This window comes from Malania oleifera, chromosome 2 (genome assembly GCF_029873635.1).
Source record: "Malania oleifera isolate guangnan ecotype guangnan chromosome 2, ASM2987363v1, whole genome shotgun sequence".
In the NCBI taxonomy this organism is placed as follows: Eukaryota; Viridiplantae; Streptophyta; class Magnoliopsida; order Santalales; family Ximeniaceae; genus Malania; species Malania oleifera.
This window is the reverse complement of record NC_080418.1, coordinates 64,341,475-64,364,433: the sequence shown is the minus strand read 5'-3', so window position 1 is coordinate 64,364,433 and position 22,959 is coordinate 64,341,475. Positions and strand designations below refer to the sequence as shown.

At 36.7% G+C, this 22,959-nt stretch overlaps 1 protein-coding gene across 4 annotated transcripts; it reads right to left on the bottom strand.

The window, feature by feature from the left end:
- Positions 1-4,606: 4,606 nt before the first annotated feature.
- Positions 4,607-21,793, bottom strand: LOC131149097 (homeobox-DDT domain protein RLT2). Of its 4 annotated transcripts, XM_058099183.1 has the most exons (19): positions 21,359-21,774; positions 20,759-21,136; positions 20,095-20,601; positions 17,214-17,296; positions 15,624-16,052; positions 15,462-15,551; positions 15,216-15,380; positions 14,906-15,128; positions 14,660-14,760; positions 13,850-13,936; positions 13,598-13,750; positions 13,327-13,482; positions 10,786-10,995; positions 10,010-10,711; positions 8,992-9,546; positions 8,203-8,838; positions 8,007-8,111; positions 6,493-6,753; positions 4,607-5,748 (listed from the first exon to the last, which is right to left on the bottom strand). In XM_058099183.1, exons 2-19 carry the CDS (start codon positions 20,868-20,870, stop codon positions 4,879-4,881), a joined length of 5,445 nt encoding a protein of 1,814 aa, XP_057955166.1. In that variant the 5' UTR covers positions 20,871-21,136; positions 21,359-21,774; the 3' UTR covers positions 4,607-4,878. The 4 variants fall into 4 exon arrangements, with proteins under 4 accessions (XP_057955166.1, XP_057955165.1, XP_057955167.1 ...); XM_058099182.1 differs by having other exon boundaries at positions 20,759-21,793; XM_058099184.1 differs by having other exon boundaries at positions 17,214-17,293; positions 20,759-21,793.
- Positions 21,794-22,959: the final 1,166 nt, after the last annotated feature.

Below are 22,959 nucleotides of genomic sequence, written 5' to 3'. Positions count from 1 at the left end.
TTTGGAGTTTTTAAAATAAAGTCTCTAAGTCCATTTTATCCCCTAATGAGTTTCATCTCATCCAAAATGATATTTAGAGTTGAAGTACTTACTTGAAGCTTCCTAAAACTTAAAAACTCTTTTGTTCTTAGAAGTCTTCAAAAATATCCTTTCTTTTTCCTTGAGCTTGATCATTCTTTGAGCTTCATTTGCTTTAACTATCTTGAGTTTCCTTGAGCTTCCACTTTATTACTTTGTAAATGTCGTATGATTTTAAGCACTTGGTGATCTTTGGTCATTCTTTCTTGATCTTTTTGAACTTGTCATTTTAGAGTTCCTGAAATCTCATCACTTGAACAATAATTAGTTAAATCATCCTTTATTTGTTACCATCAAAATAAGATGTGAAAGCCTTGTTAGGCCAACAAAGATGGATTTGGGCAAATGACTTTTGGTAAGTAGTCTATGAGGGCACTAGGAAACAGAGAGAAATAGATGAATCCTCTCAATTTTGAAGGACAAAATGACCTTTCAGCTCAGTGAAAATATATATAGCTACGAGGTTCAGTCAACTGAATGAAGGTTCGGTTGGCTGAACCACAATAAATGCCTCTTAAGCTGAGTCTGGTCAATCGACCAAGGAAGCGTTCGGTCGGCTAAAACTTTAGGTGACCTTTCAGTTTCCACAACTCAGTTAACCGAATGACTTTTGTTCTTGAAAGGTACAGTTAACTGAATAATGTTTGATTTTGAATTCGATCAGCTATGGGTAGGCTGAATTGGATTCAGTTGACTAAATTTCTTAAGTATGAAATCGGATAGTCGACCGAACTAGATCAAATTCAAAAGTCAAAGGTATGGTCGACTAAATTCATTAAGGCATGCAAATATAGTCGACCGAATATAGTTAACAATGCAATTTTGACCAGATTTTGACCAATTCCTTATTTTTACTACTCCTTATGGTCAATCCTATGCTCTAAGGAAGAATAATTATCTGATTTCAATTGGAATATTCCTTCCTCATGTCCTATGGGATTAGTTTTCATGATTACCCACAACATTTCTTTGTCTATGCCTCTGACACCTATAGATGTACATTTATATAGAATGTGGCGCATCATTAAGCAAATTTTGTATATATATGAAAGATTTTTCTTATTTGTTCTATTTTTATTAAATAAGGCAGATTTATGACTGTGGGACTTAGAAAGTGAACCCCTTCTAAAAGATTTATCTCTTTTAACTTTTGAGGGTTTACTATGATTGTTCTTTTCATATTTAACCTTGAGTATGACTCTAAAATAATCACCACTTTCTTTTTCTAAACAGATAAGGTTCAAAATCTTCTGAATATTTTTCTTTTCTAAGCTGGCATGATAATCCTTTAAATCTTTCAATTGTTTTACTAGCCTCTTATTCTCATTTTTCAAAAAGATTTTCTGCATAGACATCCTAACTAGAAGTTTATGCATTTAAAATAAAGTACACTCTAGCTCTTTGTTCTAGGGCATGCTATCGTCATTAAATTCAATGCATGATTCATCATAAGGTTTATCGCTATAACATTCATATGAATCAATGCATACGTTATTATCATTAGAACCAATAGATGACTCATCATACAATATATCACAGGATTTGGCACAAGAATCATCACAACATGCATTACATAAATTATTGCATGAGCTATTAGCACAATTATCACTAGGGCAATCGGATGATTCATTGCATGATATATTCCAGTATTCAACACGAGAATCATCAAGTGCATCAATAACATAACTATCACAATATTCAATCGATGATTCAGCATGAGATACAACACAACATTTGACATAAGAATCATCAATTGAGTTAGAGTGAGAATCATATACCTCTTTTTCAGTTAATGCAATTACCTCATCATTTACCACTCCCTGATTATCTGAACATGACACCTTTGAAGTGGTGGTCTCCTTTTCCTGGGTCTCTCCATATCTCTTTTCTAGCTCAACCTAGATCTCCCTCACATTGGGACATGCCATAATCTTAAGCAAAATATTAGAATCCAAAGCGCAATATAGTAGATCCATGGCATGTGAATTTGCAAGCATCAAATTAATATCATTTTTATTTACAGACATACAAATTCTCTTATCAATCACCTGCTAGGCCCACCAATCTATAGATTTTATAAAAATGTTCATTCGAATTTTCCAGTGGGTGTAGTTAACACTACAAACAATGGAGGGCTAGTAGGCAACTGTCCCTCACCGAATAGGGATACACCAAATTGAGTCATCTTGATCTTTAGCAAAAACGTTTAAGTCAACATCACAATGTTTAGATACCAATTTTTGAAATTGGTGTATTCCCAACAAGGGGGTGAATTAGAATTTTAAAACTTTCTCCTAGGTCAATTCAGATTCCTCAAATAGTATTGCACAAACCTAGGGTCTTTCTATATAATCATAAATCCAATCAAATATTTAAACAATTAAACACAAACATTCAAGTGCTAAAATTTAAAATACGAAAATTAGAAGCAGGCATAAGAAATGTTATTGGGGTTCGGCCAATACTGCCTATATCCCCACCTCAGCTTGCAAGCCCAAGGATTACCACTATTGCTCACTTAACGGGTGGAGTAGAACCGTTTACAACACCTTACCAAGATGGTGTACCTAACTTTCTTAACCAGGTCAAAGTTAATTCGGAACTATTCACAGGGCTAGTCTCCCTCTTTCGACAACCCGTCGGGAATACAACCAGTAATATCAAAATTCGTGTACAAACAAAGATACTTCTAAACTAAACAGATGATGTACAACAGTATGCTCAATACAATTACAAATTGCACTTCAGTATGATGTGAATGTATAAGTTCAGTGAAATCTAAATATGACTACTCTCAGGATAATGTCAATATTATTGTGTGTTATGAGTGAATCTTTGAGTCAAGATATGTACGTATATCAATCACAAGTAATGTCCTCAAAGATCTCAAGAGCACAAAAAAATATCTCAAAGATAATTTATCAAATAAGCATGAGAGATATTTGAATATCAAGCTTGTTTTAAAATAATTTCACAATAGCACAAAAACCAAGCCTTTGAATACTTGCAACAATAATGCAAGACTCACAAACTCTAGAGAGTATTCCCATTAAAAACTTATGAATTAAATCACACGGGAACTCTCAAGCTTACTCTTAATAAAATCAATATCAAACAAATACAATGAGTGTAAGCTAATATGAACAATCTCAATAATACTTTTACCAAAGGTTTTTAGCAAGTAGGATGAGTAAAAGAGATATTTTTAGCTTATATGAGTATTTGGAAATTCAAAAGATTTTGGCTAATGATGTTTGCTACTCTCTCCTTAATCTTTCCAAATGAACTAGTATATATAGACATACACAAAAATTATAATTGTTAAGGGACATAGGAGTCTTTTTAGAAAATATTAATGAAGGTTAAATAAAATTAACTTTGTTTTACCGCAATTAAAAATGTTCAACCCGAGAATTTTTAGTCGACTATATTTTAAGTTCAATCGACCGTGAAGATTTTGAACTGAAGGTTCGGTTGATTGACTCAAGGTGATTTACAAACCCTTCGAGGTTCGATCGACTATATCTGAAATTTTTTCTACTATTTATATGGTTTGGTCGACTCAATCACAAATGAACTAGAAGTTCAGTCGACTAAGTTGTTGGGGGTTAGATACGTGTAAGTTCGGTCGACTGTGAAAGATACATTCAAAAAGATACAGTCGACCAAGGGAAGTCAAAATGTTGACTTCCACCAAGTTTAGTCGACTGAGGCATTTTACACATTCAAGGTTCGGTCGACTGAATCTGTCCACAAACTATATTTGGCCCAAATAAAGACCCAAGTTAAATCCCTATAAATGTGAGTTATTAACCCTAATTGCTGAGGAATTCCTATAGTCATTCTATGGTCTTTTTGAGCTTATGCAATCTATCATGCATGTCATGCAATTATATTACAGTCAAATTAAAAACTAAAAGCAATACAATGAAAATCTTATTCTTCTTTCTTTTGCTCTTCAGATTCCCATAGATTATGCCAGAAGTATGTGTTCGTTAAGGTCTTTCTAGCAACCACATTACTTTTATTGTTTTAAATGATTAACCTGTTCAAGTATTAAACACACACATTAGTAATTTGCGATTTATCATTATCAAAACCAAGGATCAGACTCAAAAAGTCAACATTTTTATTTTTCTTGTTTTTCTTTCATAATTTTCCTCTAAATTCATATTTTAAGTAAAAGGATTTTTTATAATAAAATTCTTGAACAGATTTTTTTGCTACTAAGTGAGCTTGGCTAAAAAATAAAAATAAAAAAAAGTAAAAGAATTTTTTAAAATTAAAAAAAAAAAAAAAAAAATGACCCATAGCAACCTGGATTGATGAATTGGATCCAACTAGACCCTATTATATTGGGTTAAAGTAACAAATAGAGCACACGTGCTCTTGCAAAGCAGCTCACTCTAATTGTTACAACACTCTCCACCTATTACCTAATGCTGCTCATTCTATTTAATTAAATAGAATTGCCGGCCGCTTGGGTGCGGCAGCAGGGTACAAATTTACAAGGATGGAATGGAATTAATTAGAACTGCAAAAAAACCTGTGGATTTTATAAAAAAATATACAGCTTACAAGAGTTGGACCAGAATGTTCAAATGCTAGTGCTAATCATGGTTACGGGAATGTACTTTTTAACATTAACTCCTAATACAGTGGGGCGCTTTGTACTGTAAACTACAAATTTTTCTATAAATACAAAGGTAAATTATAGACGCAGTACTGCATCTTGAAAAGAAAACAAATCAAACTACAGATTAGATATTTCTTGTACAGAGCAAATTTTCCCTCATTTCTCTAGTCACTGTACTCTGAGGAAGATGTTGTATCTTCCTCCGACACCCTGTGTTGCCGTCTATCTTCATCCCCATTCTCCTCATCTGAATCTCCATTAATAAATTCTTCAACATCTATGTCTCCCTGTTCATCTTCAGCAATGTCGGCATCTCCATCTTCATCGTCATCAACATCATCATCGTCACCCTCATCATCATGATCATCGTCCTCTTCTTCATCTTCAACATCTACATTGTCATCACTGCCTACATTGTCATCACTGCCTTCCAGGAAGTTGTGAGGCTTGCCACTAAAAACACCAGCGTAGTCTTCAACTGCCATATCCTCATATTCATCTCCTGTTGCTTGGCCATTATCATCATCATAGTCTGATCTATCTGAGCTAGCATTTTCATTTTCAGCACCGTCCACCTGCACCCTTGAGGTTTCTTCCCCATTCCATTCCTCCCTCTCCAAACTCATTGGGGGTTTCTCAAAGATGATCTCTTTAGGCGCGCATCTTGCACTAACAATATCTGCCACCCTCTTCACAGGTTTCTGCCTAGTTCGAGCAGTGCGTCGACCCCGCCTACGCCCACCTCGTCCACGTGTCCGCCCTTTCCATGCTATAACCTGACCAAATCTCTCAGTATTTGTAGCAGTATTTCTCATGTTAGATTCAGATCTGGAACCAATAACCCTTCTCTGAGATCTACCACCACGTGTACGGCCACGGCCTCGTCCACGGCCCCCTCGTCCTCGACCTGAACTGATATGTCCACTCCCTATATTAATCCAATTCTCTTCTTGGAGATATTCAGCTTCATGTAAAACATCTGCACCTTCATCCTTTTGGACATTCTTCACAACAGCATACCTTGACGTAAATTTCTGCAACATCCAGGAAACAAGTGGGGAAGAATTTGAATTAAATGGAGACTCAATGTTATCAAAAGCCAAGTATCATATTAAGAAAAATAGCTCGTGAGAGTATATGTAGCCAAACCAAGGACCAAACGTGTAGTTATTGTTGAAATAAAAACAGACAATGGCTCATGAGGATATAGCAGTAATCCATACTCTCCTTCTAAAAGAGGACCATAAAACAAAAAATATCATTCCTCCAGGTTGTCAGCACAAGTTGAAAAAGGAGGTGAATTCTAATATTTTTAGTTATTTGACTTATTTCTTTTCTACAAGAAAATAGAGGCCCAACATAAGATGCTGAATTCCCCTGAAATTTGGAAAAATAGAAACAGACCTCAGTGAAATTTTAAAAACCCCAAATGCTCCCATGAGGTTTGACAAAAGAATTAGAGGGACCTTCCCTAAAGTTTCAAAATTCCCACAGCTCTCACTTGACATCTAATTTTTGGGACACTAATACCCCCTCCCAGGCCTGTATTTTTGCCAAAAATCAGGCAAAGCCCGTGCCTTTTTGCCAAACCTCAGGCAGGTCCTTGGCATTTTCAAAACCTCAAGAGGTCTGTGTTTTTGTCAAACCTCAAGAGAGATTCATGGAAATTTTAAAAACCTCAAGGCCCGCATTTAAGTGTTAAACCTCAGAGGAGGTCCAATTATTTTTATCTTAATTTATAACTCGGCATTTAGTTTATGAATCAAGATGGTACTCACAATAAGGTCCCCGGGTCCCTTGTCCCTTTGAAACTCTGCTTTCTGACTCAGCATGTAAGAAATGGATGCATCAAGTTCTGTGAGCCTGAGCGCCACAGCAGCTGTTGTTTGCGGTACCCATGGAAGAACAGGAACTGTTTCAGGAGTACAAACATTAGCAGCACATCCTGATGAGTTAAAGGAATCCAGCAGCTCATTGGTTGTCTCAAAGCTAGAAGACAAGAAGTCCCTCTTTATGACATTCTCCAATACTGTGAGAATCTGAAAGAATGAAAAAGATTATTGTACAACTAATCTATCCTCCAGAAAGAGGAGAGAAACTGGAAGAATTAAGAAAAGGAAAAGCCTTCTAGATAATGCAGCATTCTATCTAAACAGAATGACCACCGCATCCAACATGCATTACTACCCTATACCTATCTGGCACTGCCTTGCCACTTATGACTTGAGCCAGCCCAGGTGCAAATAACAACAAATTTTCAACAAACTACAAAAGTAAACGACGTGATTCCCTCTCATGGGCTCAACATGAAGGAATAGTAAAATAACTACAAGAAATCTCAGAACTAAGGGCAAAGAAAGGGTTTAATATGCTCTCAGAATCCCCTCATAAAGTTCACACTCTTCTCTGAAAAATATCCATAGGCAAAAGGAGATAAAAGAAATAATACCATATATTGTTCATACATACAAAAACATTTATTTAAAATGGTTATGGAAAAATAAATAGAAATACTCATTATAAATTAAAAGATTGCAAGCCAATAGGATAAAGACAGCCCACTAGATATGACTACAAAATCAAACTGCTACTTCCTATGTCAATTGCAGGTGCAGGTGCAGGTGCGTGTGTAGGTATCAATGCCTTAAATTCTAAATACCAAAATATAAAAAGGTTCACAATTTTTTCATATGGGAAGAGGGATTCCTCATTCATCCCTACATTCAATTCCACATGGGATCAAACCTTTATTTAAGTGGACATCCCGGCAGGATGTTACAGCAAAGGAAAACAATAAATTTACAGCCGCACCATTCAATAATAATAATAATAATAATAATAATAATATGTTTTCTTTAATCATAGACTGTTTAACAAAAAAAAACATATACATGCTTTTATTAATGGTTTATCTGGGAAAATAAATAGAATAAGGGGTTGAGAAGTGATTATTAAGGACGTATGTTGTATCTCCAAATAAAGTATCAACATATATTTTCAAATATAAATATTGGACAGAGATGATTCATTTAACTACAATAAAAATTCCAAACACAAAACCCTCCTTTTTCTAAAAGAACATGCGATAAGTCCAATAGATAGATGCATATTCAACCCATGTTTGTGTCATGATGTTTCCATGTGATTAGAACTTTAAATGGTGCACCTGGAGGTTACAATACAATTGCCTCGTAATAAAAAAGAAGAAAAAAACATGTAGACACTTAAGAAATTGATGCGGTGCACTAAAAGTCTAAATATTATGCCCATAAGAGTAAGTCAAAATAGAAACCTGAAGCAGATTCTCAGCTGATGATGAGGCATGCAGCTTCACACCCCATGATTTTCGGTAGCCCTCTGTCCAAACTGGTTGAAGACCCTCTGGCAGAATAGAAACCTATGGAGCCAATGTAAAATTTTCATGGAAATGAGAAATAAATGATGAATAGGAAGGATTTTGATTTTAACTTCTCAATAAAGTTGCTCACCTCAATTAAAGCTAAGTGTGCTTTGAGCAATTTGATCCTCAAGGGCAGAGATGATTCTGAACCAAGCAAAGTCCGGTCATGGCCTGCTTTCAGTTTTTCTCTGCATTGTGATACATGCTCAGAGAAATTGAAGTTCCTGTTGAAGGTGCTGTAAGTCTTATGGCAAGAAGGACAATGGCTGTCTTCAGGGAAGTATATATCACAGCAGTGATCACAGATGCCTAAAAGCTGCATGCACCTTTTCTTCCCATACTTCATGGCACATAATATAGAAGAATTAAAGCATTCTTGCCACATCCATTTCTCAAAATCCTGATATCTATTTAGAGAATTATTTTTCTCAAATTCATTCCGCCCAAGCTCAATTCTAAATGACGATGATGGTTCTGACATATCAGAATTCGAAACACAAACAGTACTGCTAGGACTATCCATATCAACACCGCAGTCATGGATGGGTGCCATTTCAGATGCTTCTGATTTGACAATATCTCCACTTTGCCTTGTAACATTGATACGGAGCAAATTCCTCCTAACAGTTTCCTTAAAAGAAATCTCAATCTTTTGCAACATTGAGTGCAAATGGGATTCCCTAACCCCACGTGTATCCAAAGAGGCCAACAGAGCATCAAACCCCTGCATGCCAGAAGGATAGTGTGAATAAGACAACAAACACATGCAGAATACTGCATACATACATTTACAAGATGAATCAAAAGCTTCCATATAACTTCTGTTGAAATTATGAATAAAGAATATATAAACATAAGGAGTTAATCAGACCATTACCTCTTCAGAATCAATAAGCCTCCAATAACCATCACGCATCTCCACAAAGATCCTTCCACAGCCAGGATCATTTCGGGAAGCAGATGTAATAAACTGCCAGTATCGATTACGTCTGCGATCTTGACCAAGAGGCAATGACCTATATACATACATTTCTTCTGCTTTGTGGCCTATATAGGATTTTAACTGCGAGCGTGACTTCTCTGCCACATGTCCAGGCTGTTGGAGGGTGAGATTCTCTGGTACAGCCGAGATGTCTTGCACTGGCAAAGTTCTTTCAGTAGGCAAATTATTAAGATAACTGTGATCATTCTGTGTATCACTAAATGGCTCTTTCTGGACTGTGGGGTTCACAGGGGTCTCATTATTTTTGTCATCAATGAGCGGGCTTTGCCTGCCATCTGATACAGCAATCGTAAGATTTTGTTCATTTTTGCTCCCAGCTAAAGATGGATATTGCATCTTCATTACATACTCTTCTTTCATACGCCGTTTGTCAAGCTGTGCTTCCGCCCACATCTGCTTCTTCAGAGCATTTGCCGCTTCCAAACGCTCCTGAAAAGTGCTCTCATTTCATAATATAGTAAAGAAATACAATCCATTGAAATTATCCTTTCATCAACCAAAAAAAAAAGGGATTTTTTTTTTTTTTCCCCAGTATCCTGTATTATGCCAAATAAAAAATACAAATTATATTATCCCTCTATTTATTATTATAATAAAGACAACATGTTTGTTTCTAAAAATTAAAGAATTAAAAAAAAATACAATTGGCAAAAAACTTGTGCACCTTCTTATAATACACGTCTCCATTTTATTCTCTAAAAAATCTTACTAAAATTAAAATAATAGTAGGTGATTGAAAAAATATGATAGCTCCTTTATCAAATGATTGGTCAAAATTAATTTTTAGCTTTTCCATTCAAAATTACCAAAAATTAGAATTGAGGTTTTGGAGACCAGAGAAGGCTAATGGTTTTGCTTCTGTATAGGGAAGTTGTTGGGAGAAGAAAGGTACCTCAAGAACAATGCGGATTGAATTTCCTTCGATGGCCACGCCAATCAAAGCAACAAGGGCATTTAGGCGCTCCTCAACACTCAGATCAGAGTACTCCCCTTCCGTAAGCCCTTGAACCCATGGTTCACCAGGGTTACTTTCATCAATATCAGTATCTTCTTGATCAGGATTAGTTGCCTCCTTGCAGACTCCAGCAGCATCAATAGATCGATCAATGGAAGAACCAGCGCATGTTGCATCCTTGAAACCTTCACAATGCTCTGATGACAAATCTTCACCAGCATGCACCAGGCCACCTGGGGGAGTCTCCATAATCCCATCATAGGCAGTATCCTCTCCACTTCCCAGCTGTGTCTTAAATTGAAAATCATCTTCATAAGAATGATGATCCTCTTTCTTTGAATTTGATTCAGGGCCTAAATCATCAACCTCGGGATCTTCAGCTCCATCACTCTCAGAATCTTCATCTCTTTCCACATCATCAGCTTCTTCTCCATCAGAAAACCCATTTTTAAATACCTGAATTTTTTCCCGGGCCGAATAAAGTATTGCATCAGCATCGGCGGGGTCCTTTCTATATGGTGTGCGTACACAATATGTTGAAGGAGCAGTCCTTTCAAAAAGTTTGACGTCCCTTGACAAAGCAGCAGCAATAGATGCTTCTGGTGTCTTGCTCGTAGTAAGGTCCCGAAGCCCAGATTTCTGACATTGTTTTAAACATATAGATCAGTTGAATGGGCAGAAATCAAAGAATAGAACTGTGGATCTAGAAATACCTGAATCTTGTCTGCAACTTCTAATATTGTTAGGCCCTTGCTCCCCTCAAGAGAAAGAATATGAAATGCTGCAAATTTGACCGTTCCAGGAGTCAAACGATGCCTAGATCTGCGGGGGTTGGAGAAACCCCTTTCTTGCATTATGGCAACAGCATTTTCAGCTGCCACTCCATTGCGTAAAGTAGAAATTATATCTTCACCATCATTACCCTGTATTTGACTCACAAAGATAAGCATTGCCAATTCAATGACTCGGTCAACAAATTATATTTAAATTTTAGAGTTTTCAATTCTAAGATTCTGAATTGTTTAATTAGAAAATCCAGTGTCCAATACTCATTCTCTAACCCAGATATACCATAAGAAAACTGACAGCAAGGAGCATATTTTACATGTCGCCAACAAATCCCAGACTTCCCATGTTTATTTTTTAAAAGTTACAAAAGTTGTTATAAAGAATGCACAAATTAATTAAAATCACGTACAAACAACTAAAATAACAAAAATCAAGCAGCCAATATCTAGCAATACACAGTACAATCAGGCTCGTGCTCAAGGTCTCAAGTCCGAGAAGTATGAGCTGCATTCTGAATATAAATGTCGTTAAGAGGAACAATCCCAAAGTGCAAATAGCTTCATAACAAACACTATTTTCTGAATTAATGCACTATTTGAGTAAGGGAACTCTGATTTTCAGTACTTTTGCAAGAATTTACTCTGATTTTCAGTACTTTTGCAAGAATTTCAAAATACATCCTACCATTCTCTAATAATTAACCAAGCCTCACATCCAAAATATTTGAAGTTGGCTACACTAATCCTCTTTAAAAATTTCTGCCCCAGAGTAGCATACCAAGTCTTAAGGACTGCAATATGGTAGGTTTACAACATATTTAGGCCTAACTTAGGTTTATTATGCCCAGTTCTAGAAAAAACAAGAGAGAATTTGTATAAATGTGTTAATAATTACAAAAGAAATTATAAACAGATGCAATTTTAACATAGCAATGTAGCATATCAAGAACAAACACACAACCAAAAAAAAAAAAAGTAAACATTTAAAACCTAAAAATAAATTTCAAACAGAAAAGAAAGGACATGGAACTCAGACCTTCCAAACTGACACAACCCGAACCAGATCTCAACATGTCTATTGTTTTGGCTCTGTGCAGGATGATCTGAGCGAAGGCAGAATATATTCTATATCATGATATACCCCTACTGCATTTTGGCTGTGCCTAGAATACCATTTACCAGACATAAAGCTTAGGCTGTGGGCCAACAATACAATTAGACCTTAAGAGCCACACCACCACCCAGCCAACCCCCCAAACCTCCCTCCCTTCTCCCCCCCCCCCCCCCCCCCCCCCCAAAAAAGAAGTAAAAAAGGGAGAAAAAAAAAAACAAAAACAAAACAACAAAAAAATAGAGGTGTGACCCAATCGCTTGCAGTAAACAAATGAATGAACAGCACACATTAGGAGAATGACAGTATCGTACTTGAGATAATGATGTAATAAATAGAAGATAAATGCTGGCAACAAGAATTTGGAACTAGGACCTTTCAATGACCATGACCCTAATATAATAAAGTCACAACTGAACTAAATTACTCGAGAGCTGAAATCATGAGGTCATGGCTAATAGTGTATGTTAAGGCTGCCTTAATCTAAAACAACAGTGAAAGTAGGTTGCTTCCATCAACAAAACTTTGGATTTCAATACATCTCCCATTCCCACCATGCATGTTTAGTGAACAAGAAGATGATGGGCAAAATACAACGCTTTGGATGGAACATGCTCAAGTTGAACATACTCCTCAGTGCGTCAGCCTTTAAAACAAACAATCCCAGTTTTCTATTGAGTGAGTGTACCACACAAATACACATTTGCAAAGCCTGCAATCAGTTTGGGATAGCATTACCAAGCAAGCAAAAGCTACTATACTTCTAAATTCTTAATGTGTTCCAGCCAAGGGCCAAAAGTTATACCTGGCCAAAAGCATGGTTATACTTCTACTTCCTTTCTTGTCCTGTTGAATGTCATACCTATGTAACAGCATCCCAAACTTATACCATACCTATGTAACAGCATCCCAAACTTATACCATATCTATGTAACAATGTTTGAACTTACCTATAAATGGAAAAGATAAAAAAATCTACCTATTAAAATTAAGAATCATATAATGGAAAGTTGGAAACAACTTCATCCTTCACTAAACTAGGCAAAGAATAACATCCACTGTTAGTCTTATCATGAGGTGCTTGCAACCATAAAAATGAAAAAACATGTCTTTTGACAGACAAAATTGACTAAATACAGTGTAACTTAATAAGTGCATGATAGCATCTTCTTCAGTAAAACCATACAAGAAGCAGAATACACTGGCTGATGAAGCAACCAGAATTCCACAAGGCAAGCATTAAACAGGAAGTAGTTGCAGCTATAACAATGCAAAATAACAGCACAAGAACAATTGTATGAATAAAAGCAACTAACTACCAAGTTAAGCGCAAGAAGATTCAAACAAGAACATACATCATTGTCATCACGAATATATGCATGTTCAAAATTTCTTTTCTTCAGTTGCGGGCCAAATCCAGCAGATAGAGCAAACTGTCTCAATATTTCAGGCCATGTCAATGGATTTAAATGGCGTTGCCAGCTGCGTATGTCAAAACCCCAAGCATATGCCTGGTACAGGATACCAGCATCAGAAAAGGTCTTCAATTCAGTTCACAATAACCATGCAAAAAGTTCATATTGGAAGTATTACAGCAACGATAACCTATCATAGAACATGACTTACCCCTTCAACAATCTGTGGATGCCCACCTCCAGGATTAGCAGCACTATTTTGGTTTGTTCCCATCCCACCGGATGGTGTCCTTGCAACATCTTCAATATCTTTTATGATGGATTGCAGAAGAGCAACATGTATCTCACCCAACAACCTTGGGTCCTGATATGTTAGACAGCAGAAAATGCATCAATAAAACCAAGAAAAAAATTGAAAGAAAGTCTGGGAAAAAAAAATCAACACAAGAATCTGGTGACTCACATAATCATGAAAAGCTTGAACGAACTCATCCAAAGTGAACGGCCAAAGTCCAAGAACATCAGCAAAAGTAATCAAAAATCTCCAAACCTAAATATTGACATTAAAATTTAAACCATTTAAATAGGTGGCAAACATTGGATACTTATGCACAAAAATTCTAAATTGGCCCATAGAATTATCGAAAATTTTCTGCTTTAATGCTAGTGTCTAACTGATTGAACTACAGAACATGCTATTGTACATCCCGGAAAAGCTTTTGGAATATTTGAAGTACTACACAGCGCTGACAATGACTCCAGGTCGCCTTAAGAAACTTTAATCCTCAAAAGAGCTAAATGAACTCACTGAACAATTAGATGAGGGCTGGCTTTCATCAAATGCAAAACTTAACGTTGAGGAATAGAAATGTCATATTGAAGTAGAATATAACAAGAGATAAGAAATGTCATATCATAGTGAAATGAAATAGAACATGACACTAGATAATGGACTTGTAATAGAACAAAATATGATGTGCTATACAATTAGCTTCTCTGATATAAAATTAAACCAGAACATACAATTTTCATTTGAAAACCAATATGAAAAAAAAATAATGTCTTAAAATTATATAATTTGGTATGGATCCAGGTATACATAACCAATGTCATCAATGGAAATCAAAAATAACAGAAAAGAAACAACAGGAAAATTTACTACAGGTGTACAATGACAAATACTTAGTCCTGTCTTGATGTACAGCATCTCATTGTCTGGAAATAAAGGAAAAGGGAAGAAAACACACGGGGAAAAAAAAGTACTCAATCTCACCATAAGAAGATCCCCAATGTTCTCCTCAGAATCAATCCAAGGTTTATTTGCAAAAGGCTTCTTCAATTGCACAGACTTGGGTGGGTATACAGTCAACATATCTAAGCAAAATAAAATTGTCAGCTGCTAAATGGAAAGAGCAAAACTAAAGAAACCAATAAAATTGCTTGAGTAACACACTATATGACTTTCTACACAAGGTTTTTATATAGTGGCAGAAAGGAGGCATGTCAAACAAAAACTTACCTCTAAATAACTCAAGATTTTGCAGTGTTTCACCATCAAGTGACAATATTGAGGGCAATCCCTTGCTTGAGACAGCTAACTCCATGAGCTCAAGGCGCTCATCCTCAATAAGTTCCATGGATTCTTTAGCTATTCTTCTAGCAATAGCCCTATCATTAGCAGCTTTAAGCCTAGCTGCTTCCTTTTCTCTGCGGAGTTCTTCTTTCTGTCTCATTTTCTCAGCCTAATCATACAAACGAGGATTGTATTGGTCAATCTAAGATGCCAAGACACGTGATGCAGTGTAACTTACGATGGTTACCAAACTCACTCTGAGAGATTCTTTCTGCAAAAATTTTTCTCTCCGTTCCAATTCACGCCGTTGTTCCCTCTGGAATCTCTCCTCCTCCCGCTGCTTTTCACGCAACAATCTCTCCTCTTCCTTCCGCCTTTCACGGTCATGCCTTTCCATTTCTTTCCTCATTTGTTCTTCTCTCTAATAATACAAGATCATGCTATTAGCATACAACTAGCAAACTCCATAAAAAATAAAAACTACAAGAAATATGACTAAAACCTTTCGCCTTAAAATATCTTGTTTTTCAAGCTCTTTACGTATCCTTTTCTCATGGGCTTCAACTTCCTTTGCTATTCTTGCCTCTTCACTCTGCAAGAGAGAACTAAGTAAGACGCTGTCCTTAGATAATAAAGTGAGTGCTTCAATAATACAGTAGGATACCTTGCGTTTCCTCTCCATTCGTGAAACATCCTCATCATGGGAGACCCTTCTGTCAGATGATATAAGTGGATTGTCCAGTGCATTAACCGAGTGAGAACCAAAATGAGCATCCACATTAACATTCGCAAAGGAGTTTTTTCTTGGAACGCCATCATAGTCTCCTGAAGCAGAAGACAGAACGTGGCCTTGCCTGCTTTGCTGAGGCAAAAGATTTAAACTTGACACTTGACCTTGGAAACCATATCCAGAAGGCAATTGTTCATTTCCATGCACAAACGCACGACCAGTAGACAAAGATGATGTCCTGGCAATTGAAGCATCGGCATGTGAACCATGGTAGTGGGATGGAGCAACTCTTTCATAGTTATCAGTTCTAACAGTTGGCTGCTCTGGAAGAAACTGATACTCATGGAGAGCCCTAACAGCACCCTGATGACAAGCCATGTAAAGACACCAATAGTCAGATTTTGTTGTCAATGAGGATTGATGCCAAAGCAGAAGAAGGTAACTTCTAAAGCGAAGAAATTCAGATATACATATCACTTAAGATGATGGGATAAGCACAATTTTGGTTCAAAAAAAAAAAACTAAAAAAATATATATACACAAAACAAAAGAGGGAGACCAGTGGGGCAAAAAAAGTGCAAAATGATAGATAAAACTTAAGGAGTTCAAATGAAAATAAATAGATGTCATCCCATAATAAATACACATCAATTGCATATGTATCATATACCATAAATTCTGATCATCTGAGTACAGGCCCCTTAATTGAAGTCACAAGATTGTACTTTGTAGTAACAAAGAATTGCCTTGTTTTGAGGATTCTGCCAACTCGATTGAAAAAAAATAACTGATATGAAGCCTTAGAGCATGTTTAGTTGGGGAAAATAGTTTTCATTTTTCTATTTCCAGGTTTTCAAAGTTCAAACAAGGTGGCATTTTAGAAATTCTTTGAAAACCATTAAATGGAAAATGGAACCTGCGCTGCAAAATGAGTTACTTAGCTCTTTGCACTTCCCTCTGCTTTTTTTAATACAGAGACAGTAGCATAGCAGTAAGGAAGATTGGTTCAATCTGCAAATCTTAGCTTTTCAGTTTACATTGCCAACACGGCCCAGCCTTCTTACCAGTCTGTCTCCTTTCTCTTGATGGAACATAACAATACCAGAGCTTCAATGACAATCACCTCAATTCCTAACATGCTAAGGATGCAACAAACACCTCACATATGATTCAGGACCACTTCTAGTGTCCTTGTTACAGAAGTAATATATATGTCCATTAATCCCATAAAAAATGTAACATACAAAATTTAAATCATGTATTCCTATATCTTCAAGTGTGTATGGGGAAAAAATCGTATGCAAATCCACAAGCAGGCATCATAACATAGTAGAAGATAAACATCTTTATTCTTATATAAATTGAATACTTTAAAACTGTCAAGCCTAAAAAAGAAGCGTTGAATACGTCAACAAATATTAAATCATCATAGTAAAGTTGGTAAGATAATAATCATCAATTACGCAATTTATTTTCATGCCAATACCATGTAAAAAATTCTAACTAATCAGAACATAGACCAACCTTGATTGATTTTGTATCAGATCGCTCATATAGTTTGGCCTCATAAGGCCTTCCAGGTTGCTTCTGCTGGCCCATCGGCACTGCTACATGGACAACATAATAAATCTATAAGCATCATCATAATAAAAACTATTAGAGTACAAGGTCACATTTGAGGGTATTGTTACTCTACCGGAGGCAATTATAAAGATCATCCAAGGTCACATTCATAGAATTGTGTATGATAAATTCCCTCATCTCTGTATTTGAGCTGTAGTTATTGGGCTTTGGCCCTGGGTATACCCAGGTATGATGTATGCTGTTTGTTTCTTTGTTTTGATGCTTGTTAGCAAGCTTGGCCTCTAGGGGCTTTTGATGTTTTGACTTGTATGGGAGGCAAGATCCCTTTCCTGGGTATGCCCAGTTACACTGTACATATCCTTTGATCAATATAATTATAATTTTCAGATCAAAAAAAAAAAAAACCGATTAGCGTACATGAACTGTATTAGTTCATCTTCTGACACAACCCATCACAAAGAAAAAGTATTGAAGCTTAGCCTCTTTCCCCATGAATGTGCACCACATGAATGCGAGAACAACGAGAGAAATTTGATATGCACATCAAACAATGATTCAAAATATGACTAAATGCAATCATCCCCAACACTGTTTCTTTGACTGAATAATATAGCAAGCATTATAAGTATGTCAGTTTATATGAAGAAAATTTTCCAATTTTTAGAAAATTTGGATAAATTTTATGCACAAATCGAAAAATGAAAGTTCATGTTGAACTATAATTTTTTCTCTAAATGGAAAAATTAAAAATAAAAATAAAAACTAAATTTCTTAGTTTTTTCCAAGATCATACTAGACTTTTAATAAAGTCTTCTTAATGCTTCAAGATTTATTCAACCACCAGACACTGCTCTGCCACCACAACTGGCCAGCACAACTTTTTATCGCTGTCACAACTACTACCAGTACCACCTCCACAACGACCTTCAATCGCCACCGCAACTATTATCAGTACCACCACAACCTACTGTTGTCTCTTCCATCACCGCCAACCTCTGCCACCATCACCACCACATCCATGACCAGTCCTCTTCCTACGGATGCCGCTGCTGCTCCAACACTACAGCATCACAACCACCACCTGCCATCCGCCTGCAAATGCCACCATTTCTCTGCCACTGTCATTACCACCACCCTTAGCTGCCACCACTACCTGTCATCGGCTCATCACTGTGAGCAACACCCACCTATCAGCAACATCACATTGTTGCCACCATCACCATCATTGCCACTTACACTATCACCAACAGAACTTGTACTCTATGTTACTCTAATAATAGATAATTTTTTTATTTTCAAAAAAAAAAAAAAACATATTCTCTGTCTTTTTGAATTTTCCCATAGAAAAGGAAAACCAGAAAACGAAGATGAAAACAGGAAAAAAAAATTTTGAAAATACTTTCCACAACTAAACAGCATGGTTTTAAATCGCAGTAGTAGGTAGTGTAACGTAACGGTAGCAGATGTAACAGGAAACGGGAGTAACATATGTTACATAATGGAAAGCGGGTGTAACGACTGTGAATTTTTTTGAAACACACACAACCTTGTGCATATTAGTGTACTTGCATGTTTTAAGCTTTTAGCCCTTCTTAGAAAGAGTTTTAGTGTATTTTGGATCCTTTAGTTCAAGTAACTAAGTTATTTGGTAAAGGCAATAAGTTTACATTTATTTTAAACCACAATTGATAGAAAAATTATGTGTTATGCATATTTATACTTCTCATTGTTCTTATTTGTGATAATTCTTATGTGTGCTAAATTAACTAATAAAACAAAAATACATTATACATTCCATTAATCTATTAGACACATAACACATATGAAGTCACACAAAATTCCAAATCCCTGAGTACAAGTGTATAACCATCCAATATTCATTTGGAATGTCCTTCCCTAAGCTCAATCGCAACTCAACTTTGCAATTTCTCTATTCGTAATTCTTTAGTGCTTATTTGGCACTGCTCCCTTCCCCACAGTGAAATACTTCATGATGAAAGTTTTCGTACTAACTACAAAGCTGTAATTTTTTGAGTAAATGAGATTTGATGAGATATTTGTGGGTTTCTGATTAAATCACCTACAGCTTGAGATTTTTTATAAATAGTTTTCTTCTGAAATAGCTAGTCAAAGAGCTTGAAGGGTATTCACCCAATTCTCCATGTGCAGACTTTTTGCAATAAAGGAGCTGCTAGATCGGAACAAATCCCTGTCAACATCATCTCCAACACGTTGTATCTATAAAAGGAACATAAAATTTCAGCAAGATTATTAGATAGTTTTTCTCTCTCTCTTACATCCACTTTACCATGCCATCACTTTCACATAGAGGAAAATTGTACCAACATCAGAAGGGCATTATTTCTTCTAAGCAATGTTAAAAATTTATAAGGCACTGAGTTGCCTTGCATAACCAATTATGAATTTGCATCCCTTTCACCTGCAGAGCCCAAAATCACAAACAAAAAATAGCACCACCATTAACTGTGCTATCTTCTCTATGAAGGCCTCCCTCTAGCAGGAATTATGCACTAGCCACATCCAAATGCTCAATAAATTAAAACCAATTCTAATGCCTTTTTCTATTCCGACAAGGCGCAGCGGGGCATAAAGTTAGAAACACTGATTCTAATCCCTTGTGCTATTCCTCAACTAGCACAAGACCAATTTGACTAGCAACAAGTAAATAAGCTACACAACATTTTCCACAAAGTTAGAAAAGGGATGCATTGCCGGTAGAACCTATCACTAAGATGCCAAAGGTGATATCCACCATGCACTGCCAGTAAATTAAAGTAAATTTGACATGCATTGAAGTTACCTATGGGTGCACCAAATGCATCAGGTGGCAAAGGATCAAACTCCATCCCAAGAATTGGCCCATCTTCCCTCAATGGCTCACCCAACTGTGCCTCCACAAAAGCAATAGCTCGAAGCTCCACTAATGACTGGGGCGGTTCATAATATCTCTTCATTGCTGGCATATCACCTCCAATCCTCGCCATGGCAGTCCCGGATCGTGGGATGAGTCGCCGTGAGTCCATGTGACCAAATGGACTTGACCCGGAGCCTGAACCGGACCCGTGTTCATTTCCCACCTCCCCCACCATCATCTCATCCCCACCCATCCCACCCCCCACAGGCACAACCGGTGCCACTGGGACCGGTGATGCTGACGCCACTGCAGTATCCTTCCGTGGCCTCTTCGTCGGCGGTGGCTTCCTATCCTTCAATCTCCGATGACAAAACCACATCTGCAACTGCCGATCCGAAAGCCCCAATTTCGCCGACAGCTCTGCTCGCAAGGCCTCCGAGGGATAGGTCTCCACTGAATCAAATCAAATGAAAACCAAATTCAGACCAAATCAACCAAAAATGGAAACAAGAGAAAAAAAAATGAAAATGAAATACACAGTAAAACTAAAAAAAAGGGGGGGGGGAGGGGGGAGAAAAAAGAAAAGAAGAGAAGGGAAAATCCCACAAACCCGCATAGGTTTTCTCAAGAATCTCCAACTGCGAGGCGGTCTTCATCTTCCGCTTCGTCTTGCCCTCGCCCTCAGGCGGCTTCCTCTTCTCCCCTTCAGAACCGCCCTCCATTGGAAAAGATCGAAGCAAATCAAAACCCTAAGACCTCCTCTGCCTCAACTTTCTCTCTCTAAAACAGGGCCTGGATGGAAGCAAGCATAGGGAGAGAAAGAGCGAGATAGAAATTGGGGAATGGGTCTTTTATGCTGCTGCAATTACTATTGCTTAGGCTTGGAGTATCGAGGAAAAAGAGAAACCCAAATCAATCCGCCCTCTCTCTCCTGACCTTTTCTTGGATCCATCTATCTTCGTAATCCATCCATCACTCTTTCCTTGGCCTGTGATGGGGATGTGCGGTGAGATTTGCGGAATAACGATAATAAATAAATGCATTAAGAGATTGGTTTTGGTTATGGGTAATGGGTTTTGAGTAAGAGAAAAGAAGCAGAAAATAATAATAACAATAATAATAATAATAATAATAATAAAATTTAAAAAAAGAGGGGATCGGAATTGAATTGAATTTTGGTTTTGAATTAAAAGAGAAACTACGAACAAACCAACGAACAGTCCTCTTTCCCTTTCTCTCTCTAATCCTTCTCCCCATTTCTCTCCCTTTCTTTTTTTTTGTTTTTCCTTTTTTCCGCAAACGCTTGGCGTAGTATTGTAGTAATAATAACATGTTGTAATTACATATACATAAATATATATTGGGTTTTGGCAGCGTGAAAAATTCTATTTTAAAGAAAAAAAAAGGGAGATGAAAAAGAAAGAAGCAGAATAGTAGAAGAGAATAAATAAGGAATTTAAAAGCGGGGTTATTTGATATTGTCAGAAGATGCTTTGAAATTGGAACGATTGATCCACGAATCCGTCTGTGCGTTCGTGAGGTGAGTTTCTCACTCTTCCGCTTTCTCTCTCTAGCCCTCCCTCCCTCTCTCTCTCACTAGTTCCTCCCTTGCCCAGTTGGCCACTTGCCCTGCCCTGCCCTCCGCTTCTTATTGTTTTTCTTCTTTTCTCTCTCTCTACGAGTGTGTGAATCGAGCCGGGGCTTCCTCCTGTTCCTTTTGGTACGACGATCGGGTTGACGCTCTGTGAAATTCGTTCCCCCACGCGCTCTGACGCACGTGCCTCCAATTCTCATAGAAATGCTCCTCCCATTGGCTCGGAAAATCAAAAGTATTATTATGAAATGATATTTTCTTGAAATTATCTTTGAGGAAAAATCCCATACCAATAAAATTACCGTGAAACTTATGAGGAGCATAGGAATGGGATTTTTCCTTATTTTATTTTATGAGAATCCTTCATTTTCAAGTAATGTAAGATTATCACCGAGTCATATTCCAATCCTAAAACAAAATACGAGGATGGAATGACATGAATATTCCATTTACATAATGTTGGAAGATGTCACAAACAACGTGCAAGGGTTATTTGGTATAAATTTTCTTCTTCTTCTTTTTTGTAGAATAGTAGAGAAATAAGTGATGAGCATAAGTATGACTATTGTTGGTCCTGATAAGCATCCAAGATAGGGGATTAATTGAGTGATTAAAATTTTAGTTGTTTTGCCAAAATATTTTTGATACATAAGGTTGAAAGGTTACAATTATCTTATAACAAAAAAACACAGTTAAATCACTCAAAACAACTGTTACTTTTTTGAGTCAAATTCCTATTTTGATACTGACAAAGCATCTGTATCTTATGTGTGCACTTATTATGTCAATAGGTTTACATTTCAGTACGGACATAAGATACGAGTAAATGGAATTCTAATAGACTTAAAGATTATGCATTTCAGGAAAATTCCACATAGAAGAAGGATCGCAAAAAAGAAAGAAGACATTTGTTCATTTCAGTTGTAATTGCATTTAATTTTTTATATTATGATTTGTAATAACTGCATCTCATGCATGATAAGTATTAAATGCTCAAGACCATAGGCTGACCATTAGGACCTAAATGTTATAACTTATTCATACATAGTTGAATAAATTCAAGGATAAAAACAGGGCTTACACAATCTTTCGGTTGACCAACATTAGATATTTTGAGCTTAATTTAAAAGTTTAGGCCTTAAACTGACCTTAGGTCCCCAAGCACTTCATGAAAAATCCTTTATATCTTAAAAGTTAATTCTATGTGTATAGGGGTG

Bases quoted from the DNA above. Each gene is read 5' to 3' on its own strand.
- LOC131149097 (XM_058099182.1), bottom strand. From the start codon at position 20,870: ATGGAGGGCGGTTCTGAAGGGGAGAAGAGGAAGCCGCCTGAGGGCGAG. The intron at 15,129-15,215 runs GTGAGTTTGGTA...TTGTATGATTAG, and splicing joins TGCAGAAAGAATCTCTCAGA to GCTGAGAAAATGAGACAGAA. The intron at 8,112-8,202 runs GTGAGCAACTTT...TTGGCTCCATAG, and splicing joins CACACTTAGCTTTAATTGAG to GTTTCTATTCTGCCAGAGGG.